We start from the raw sequence: 8342 nt of genomic DNA, 5'->3' as shown, positions 1-8342 counted from the left end.
ATATGCGGAGCCGTTATCCCCATCTTTTCCCCGACTCAGGTACTTCCTTCTTATGTCCGTTCGAGGACGAACAGTTGTTTTAGAGGTGGAGGATGTTTTGGGTCATCACTTATTTTAAAAGTAAATTCTGCGTTTCGAGGCCTCGAAAACCTCTTTCGGCATCACCTTGATTTGCGTGCGCAGTCCGGGCGCGTAGCCGAAAAGCCATTATGTGAAAATTTGTGAAAAATAATGAATTTTAACTTTAAAATGGATTTAAGTTGACTTCGGTCAACATTTTAGGTAAATGGACCCGGACCCGTGATTTTATTATCCTGGAGGATCCGTAGAAAATATGGGACTTGAGCGTATGCCCGGAATCGAGTTTCGAGGTCCAAAGCCCGAGAAATGAATTTTTAAAGAAAATTATTTTCTGAAATTATTTATGAGTTTTGGAAATGAAATGTGTTTAAAACTTGATGGTATCGGGCCTGTATTTTGGTTCTGGTGCCCGGTACAGGTCTTATATGTGATTTAAGATAAGTTTGTAAAATTTGGTATGAAACGGATTTGAAATGACGTGAATCGGATCGTATTTGAGAAAATTTGAAAAATTTGAAGTTCTTAAGAAATCTCATGATTTTGATGCTAAATTCATAGTTGTTGATGTTATTTTAGTGATTTGAATGCACGAGCGGGTCCGTAGGATATTTTTAGGTTGGTGTGCATATTTGGTTTGGAGCTCCGAGGGCTCGGGTGAGTTTTGGATAGGCCACGGGGTAGATTTTGGACTTGAGAAATTGCAGATTTCAGTTGTTGCATTGCATTGCACGGGGTGAGAAATGCGAAGCCTGGCTCGCAAATGCGAGTTCGCAAATGCGAATGTTATGTCACAAATGCGAAAATAGCCCAGTCCAGCCTACCTCGCAAATGCGAGGGATTTATCGCAAATGCGATTCCCCCCAATTTTTGCCAGTCGTCGCAAAGGCGACATACTGTTCACAATTCCCACTTCGCAAATGCGAAATCTTCTTCGCAAATGCGAACTTAGCAGAAGTCTGGGTTCGCAATTGCGAACCCTGGTCACAATTGCGACATCTGCAACCTGCAATTTTATAACTTAGCCGAAAATCTTTTATTTTTCACCATCTTTCAAAACCAAAACACTCTTGGGCGATTTTTCAAAGGCAACTCTTCTTCCAAATCGATTGTAAGTCAATTTTAACTCGTTTTCTTCGATCATTAACATCTTTTCACATGATTTCAACTCAATATCAATGATTTTCTTGGGGGGAAATGAGTGTTTTGGGTAGAACCTAGGTTTTTCAAAAATTGGGGATTTGGACCTCGATTTGAGGTCCGATTTCAAAACAAATTACATATTTGGATTCGCGGGGGAATGGGTAATCGGGTTTTGGTTCAAACCTCGGGTTTTGACCATGGGGCCCGGGGGCAATTTTTGACTTTTTGGGTAAAACTTTAGAAAACTCATTTTCATGCATTAGAATTGATTCATTTAGCATTTATTGATGTAATTAAGTAACTTGTGGCTAGATACGAGCAAATTGGTGGTGGAATCAAGAGGTAAAGCGATAGTAGAGACTTGAATTGTGTTCGTGGCATCGAGTGTTTGGTCTAACCTTAGCTTGAGGGATTAGGAGTCGAGTCATATTTGCTATGTGGTATTTGTTGAGTACGATGTATAGGCATGGTGACGAGTATCTATACATTTGTGTCAAGCATGCCCGGGAGTCTTATATTGTGATTATTATGACTTCGTTGTATTATTCATGCTTTGGTGATGATTTCTATTGTTGGGCAAAGTTTGTGGAAGTAATTGTGACATTTGAACTTTGAGGAGCATTGGCTCAAGTTGTATAATGAAATGTGAAAGTATAAGCGGTAATTGAACCTTTTAGAGCATTGGCTCAAGTTGTGAAGTTAGTTATGAAGTAAAAGTGAAAAAGAGGAGAGAATCATTATATTATCTCCCTTGTCGGGAATTGTTGCTTTTAATGTTATCTCCCTTGTAGGGATTTTTATTGTAATTTTATTTATTCCCTTTCCCTATTGTTTGTGATTGTTGTTTGGGTGAGGAAGAGTGTTAAAGCACGAAGAGTGATGTCGTGTATTATTTTGGTGAGAGAGTGTTAAAGCACGAAGGGTGATATCGTGTATGATTTGTGAGGGAAGAGTGTAAAGCACGAAGGGTGATGTCGTGCCGCACGATGTACCATTCCGTGCCGATTATATTGATTATATGGTGATGACGAGAGTAAAAGCACGAAGGGTGATGCCGTGCGCATTTTCATTACTTGATTGCTTTGGTGAGGACGAGAGTAAAAGCACGAAGGGTGATACCGTGTACTTATTGATTTCTGATTCTTTGTTGATATCTGAGATATGGTGTTCCTTTTAATTACCCGTTGTCTTTCTATTCTAAGTTGATAGTTCCCCACAACATGTTACCCTTCCCATACTTGACTGTATATTATTGTTCTTCTTTTCCGCTGTATATAGTTAAATTGCACAGGTTTATTTGGTAGTCTGGTTCTAGCCTCGTCACTACTTCGCCGAGGTTAGGCTAGGCACTTACCAGCATACTGGGTCGGTTGTGCTGATACTACACTCTGCACTATGTGCAGATCCCGGAGCAGTAGCTTTTGGACCGTAGATTGGGTGGTTGCCTTCAGTCCACGCAGAGATCCAAGGTAGTCCTGCGGGCGTCCGCAGGCCCTGGCGTCTCCCTCTATCCCTTTACTCTTGTTTCATTTACTTAGTTCAGAAACAGTGTATTTTTTATCTTTCTGACTTTGTATATAGTATTCTTAGATCGTCTGTGAAACTGTGACACCAGTTCTGGGTGATCGAGGCTCAAACAATTGTATTAGATACATATTTCAGATAGTTTACCGCATTTCTTCCGCTTATTGTAATTTTCGTTGTCTACACGTTATTACTTTATAATTGTTAAAGAAAATAAAATGGGTAAAAAGGTAATGTGTTCAAACAGTCGGTTTGCCTAGCTCATATTAGTAGGCGCTATCACGACTCCCGTTGGTGGAAAATTCGGGTCGTGACACTCATTGACGTCCAAAATAAACAGTGATATTTTCCGCTTTCTCCAAGGTCGGGTAGCTTTTAAGGTAAATTTTACGGCACCACTCTTGTTTTTTTGCTTTCTCTATTTCTCTTTGTTGTGCTATGATAGTAATATATTAGTGTTACAGCAGCTTACACACTTCAATAAATAATTCTTGAATACCGCAGCTGTGTCACCACAATTGAAGTCCATGGTGCTCAAAATTTGCAATTTCTATAAATCAGTGTGCGACATATTGTGCATAGTGTCTTGATAACCCTCAAAATGACACCAGTAGAATGTAAAGCCTATGCTCTTAATACTACCCCTTAAAGGAGAAAGACAACAATAATAGGTCAATGATGCCATTATTAGTGCAATGTAATTTCAAAGTTCAATTTTACAGTTAGTATGAGTATTCTAATCAAGAAGTGGAGTAAAGAATAATTGGCTTATCTACGATAGCAGTGTTATGCCCCGAAGCCACCCCATAGCTCTTATTCCCGATACTAATGTCGTATTGTCCAGCCCTTTCCCGGTGAGAACTTTGTTCGTTATCCATTTTTCGATTTGGACATATCCGTTGTAGGTTCCTTGTTTTAGTCTAATGAAATATTTTGAAGTGCGTTTCTTATAAAGTTGCCAAGACTTCAGCCATTTTTGTTGTATAGTTCCCCCTCCATTTTGTGCTACTATTGCTTTAGAAGGTTATGTAATTTGTTGGCATCTTCCACAGCATAAAATGGCTGACCAAATGACAATAGCAGTAGTGAACCTCATGATGCAGTACTAGTTCTCCTGCAATTGAGCCAATAACAATCTGGTCAAGTCACCTTTTTAATAGATTTAAAAAATCATGGAAAAACATGAACTCATTAAAAAGAATGCGGCAATCCCACATTACTATAATTAGCATGTAATTGTAGTATATCTATATATTGAAGCACAGTATGAAAATGAACGAATTCTCATATCCTAAGCTATTATGTTCAAGCAAACACATACATAAGTCTTCTTGTTGTCTTCCCTTGTGCTCGGTCTCCGGGTCCTCAATCTATTTTTTTCTCACGATACTCTTAACTTTTCTTCTTATCTTTTTGTAATAATGTTGTTTGTGTTTTCCTATGTTCAAAAGGAATCTCGGTCTCCGGGTCCTCAATCTATTTTTTTCTCACGATACTCTTAGCTTTTCTTCTTATCTTTTTGTAATAATGTTGTTTGTGTTTTCCTATGTTCAAAAAGGAATCTTGTAGTAACTATAAAATTGTCTCCGTGTGACTTGTAGGTAACGGGTTCGAGTCCGTGGAAGCAACTAATGCTTATGTATTGGTAGGTTGTCTACATCACTGAGTGCGGCCATTCCCCCAACCCTACGTAAATGAAGAATACCTAGAAAGTGTTAACTAGCAAGAATCTCCAGATAATTCTCTTGAAAGCTTACTCCTTTAGTGATGAACTATAGCACTAATTGTTGTTTCTCAATTCGTTTACTTGTCAAGCGGACTATGCTGGAGTTGTACTGATAGCAAAAGAAGTCATTATTTCTTACTGATTTGAAGCTCGATTGCATCTTATACTCAAAAATTAACATGGAAAAGAGTAGCTTTGAGATTATCGTAATAAAAATGTTTCTATGGTTGGGAGGCATAACGTGTAGTCTGAAAATACGTCATCTACATTAAGACACTGTTTTCTTTTAATGTTTTGAATAGGAAGAAATTCAGCCCATGATAGTATATACAGTGGGTAAAGATTTTATCTTCTATATTTCTTTCTTTTGTAAAGCTAATTATTGTGGGCAACATTGTAGCTTTATAAAGTTTCTTTTTGCAGTAATAAAGAGATCATATTGAATGGAATTTAGTATGATTGCCTTGGGTTTAATATAACTCAAACAAATACCACCTATAGATAACATCACCTGTAAATCAAAGTAATAACCAAAGATGATACTCGGGCTAAGGGTCAAGTTAGTAATTTTTCTTACACCTACCCCTCCCGGAGTCCAGGTGTCGTATGCGCCCCCAAAATAAAAAGCTTGAATACTAGAAGACTTCTGTTCCTACAAGAGAAACAGATTAGGAAAAATACTTGAGAAAAATAAAAGCACAAATTAGAACTAGTTTTAATACAAGTTGAAGTCTTCCATGGAACAGTACATCATTGAAACTCAATTGTCAAAATTGAATAAGATAGTACTTGAGTTCAAAAGTTCCAAATTCTCATACAAAAAATCCAAACCATTTAATACAGTTAGATGATTCCAATTTTGTTCGCCACATCCAAAGCATCATAGTCTGGTGTTAACCTCACATATGCCTTCTTCGTTCCATCAGGCCTGAACCAAGATATGACAAAGCCAGCAGCTTAGATAAGATAGCAAGAAGTTGCATGAAACATTAAACATTGTATAAATGGTGAAGAATAAGAAACAACAAATTGATTTTTTGCCAGAATTGCAGTGGTAGGACTAAGTTCACTTCATTCAGAGCATATTATCTTCACACTATTTCAAATGAGAATGTTTAAAATAGTGGTGCAACACACAAGTACTTCAAGCAAGTCCGAAAAAACCTGCTTCATATAAGTTCTGGCTCAACATAAATTAGAATAAACCTTCGTATATAAATAAAAGGCTAACCAGCATAAAACTGGGAAGTTTATAATGCAACTACAGAGATATCAAAATGTTAATGCAAACATATGACAACTAAGACTACACATGTCTGTTTTCTTGAGGTAGTTTTAGCAGATGCAGAATAATGAGACAAATTCCTTAACGTCCAAATTACCACAGAACTAAACTTAACACGTAACGCTCGGAAATTATTGAACAGTGCATCAATGCCCTTATCTGGAAGGGCATCAGTAATGTTGGATAAAAAAATGATGTGTAGCTATCTTCTCTGTTAAAGAAATCAAGAGAACAACTAAAAGTGCCTATTAACCAAGCCAAAACACAAATAGGAAAATAAACAAGCTGTTACCTGATCAAGGTATTGACTTTCTTTGTCTGGATATCATACATTTTCTTCACCGCATCCTTAATCTTCTTTTTGTCAGCCTTGATGTCAACAATAAAAACAAGTGTATTATTGTCCTCGATCTTCTTCATTGCAGATTCAGTGGTGAGAGGATACTTAAGAATCCCATACTGATCAAGTTTGTTCCTTCCAGGTGCACTAATCCGGGGATACTTGGGATTTCTATCCTTCTTCAATGTCTTAGGCCGATGAAATGTAACTTTTGTTCTTATCTTTGTTGACTTTTTCTTAAAGGTTGATCCTGATTTCACAGCCTTGGCAGCCTTGACCGCTTGGGCTTTGGGGTCACCTTTTTTTGCCACATCTGCTACATAAGGAAGTCGCACTAAGTAACAGATCAAGTCATCTACTAGCAGGAATATATGCCACAGAATTCATTTGATATCTTCCTGTTATAGAGCATATCGACTTCGATTTCTGAACAACCCACATCATTTTTGTTTCAATTCAAACACTAGATTCCAGGTAAGAAAACAGTACTAGTAAAAGTAAGATATAAAACAAACACTTGATTTTCCAATCAAACCAAAAGAGTAACCATTACTCTTAGCCCTCATGATTATCAATATAAGTACCAAACCATTAGCCTTTCTAGTTGAAAATTGGAACCACTAAGGTCTGAGCATACGTCCCAAGAGAAAAGAATCTTTGTATCCAAACTCTCATAGAAATCATGACTTGACATTCCCATCTACCCAAACCTTGATTGGCAGAGTTACTCATATTTGAGCTGGTAGGAGGTACCAAATTGTCCAGCTAGCCTAGACACCACCGTAGTCTAAAAAGATCCTTAAATCCACATGCAAATCGATGATTTAAGCTTTATGAGTTCAACCTTTAAGGTTCTTAGCATTGAACCCATTTTATTTTTAACAATATGGGTTCATGTCTACTACTTGTTGCAGTTTTAGTGGATTTTTACATAAATTTATGCTCCCATCGAAAGTATTGGTTCAGATGAACCGGGTACCAGTACTCTGCATTCGCCTCTGCTTAAATCAACACATATCGGAATTGCTGGAAGATTTCAAGCTACAACTATCTCCTCTATCCCACATTCTCCAAACTCCCAATATAATCATCGCAACTATTATTCCGTAAATTTCAATCAAATGCGGTAAACTCCAAACGAGCCTTCTAATCAACAAAAATGTTCACACCTATAAGTTAAGCTACATCACGTTTCACCTTTAAATGAATCTAACAACTAGAATATTCTGCCATTTAATAAATAAAAAATTAAAAAAACGAGCTTCATCAGAAATGCCCAAGCTTCTGAGACAAAAAGCGAATACTTTTCAAGTTTCCAACAACACAATAACCTTCTTACTGAGCGCACTCTTAAAATTTATCTCTAGTTAGAGTTAAAATTAGAAATTAAATGTAAAAAAAAAAAAAAATTAGATTTAAACATGTACCTTTAGCCGGAGCCATGGGAGATAGTTCTAAAACCTTATACTGCAAACCTCAGAGAAGCTCCCGCTGTACCGCTAGGGTTTTCTCATGGAAGACAATGAAAAATGATTTATATTGGGGCCTTGACTAGCAGAGCCCGGCTTATTCGGGCCGTTGCTTTGAGGCCCATATATATGGGCTTTAGTGACTCCAACCGACTAAACAAAAGCAAGATTGGATAATATTATAATAAGATCTTTACATAAATAGCTAGTTGGATTTACTATTTTTTTTTATTCGGTATACATAGATTTTATATATATATATATATATATATATATATATATATATATATATCCTCATTATCACTTGTAAAATACACTACATTACACTACCTGTGACGACCCGATTGATTGTTTTAAGAATTTAAGCCCCGATCCCTTAACACTTAGTCCCTGAATGAGAGCTTAAGTTTTGAAAATTTGACAATAGTCAGAAAAGTGTGAAGACGGCCTCGGAATGGAATTCTGATGGTTCTGTTAGCTCCGTTGGGTAATTTCGGGTTTAGGAGCGTGTTTGGACTTTGTTTTGGAGGTTCGTAGCTAATTTAGGCTTGAAATGCCGAAAGTTGAATTTTTGAAGTTTCCAGTTCCATAGTGAGATTTTGATCCGAGGGTCGGAATGGAATTCCTAAAGTTGGAGTAGCTACGTAGTGTTAAATGTGCCGTGTGTGAAAAATTTCAGGTCATTCGGACGAGGTTTGATAGACTTTTTGATCGAAAGCGTATTTTGAAAGTTTTTGAAGTTTTTAGGCTTGAATCCGGTGCTAAATTGGTGTTTTG

General features: G+C 37.1%; 1 protein-coding gene across 2 annotated transcripts; it reads right to left on the bottom strand.

The window, feature by feature from the left end:
• Positions 1-5152: 5152 nt before the first annotated feature.
• Positions 5153-7663, bottom strand: LOC104243451 (large ribosomal subunit protein uL23-like). 2 transcript variants are annotated; one of them, XM_009798639.2, is made up of 3 exons: positions 7524-7663; positions 6049-6409; positions 5153-5399 (listed from the first exon to the last, which is right to left on the bottom strand). In XM_009798639.2, exons 1-3 carry the CDS (start codon positions 7537-7539, stop codon positions 5315-5317), a joined length of 462 nt encoding a protein of 153 aa, XP_009796941.1. In that variant the 5' UTR covers positions 7540-7663; the 3' UTR covers positions 5153-5314. The 2 variants fall into 2 exon arrangements, with proteins under 2 accessions (XP_009796941.1, XP_009796940.1); XM_009798638.2 differs by having other exon boundaries at positions 6049-6412; positions 7524-7615.
• Positions 7664-8342: the final 679 nt, after the last annotated feature.

The sequence above is a fragment of the Nicotiana sylvestris genome, chromosome 12 (assembly GCF_000393655.2).
Source record: "Nicotiana sylvestris chromosome 12, ASM39365v2, whole genome shotgun sequence".
Lineage (NCBI taxonomy): Eukaryota > Viridiplantae > Streptophyta > Magnoliopsida > Solanales > Solanaceae > Nicotiana > Nicotiana sylvestris.
Note: the sequence above shows the minus strand (reverse complement) of the source record. Positions and strands in the feature narration are given on the sequence as shown.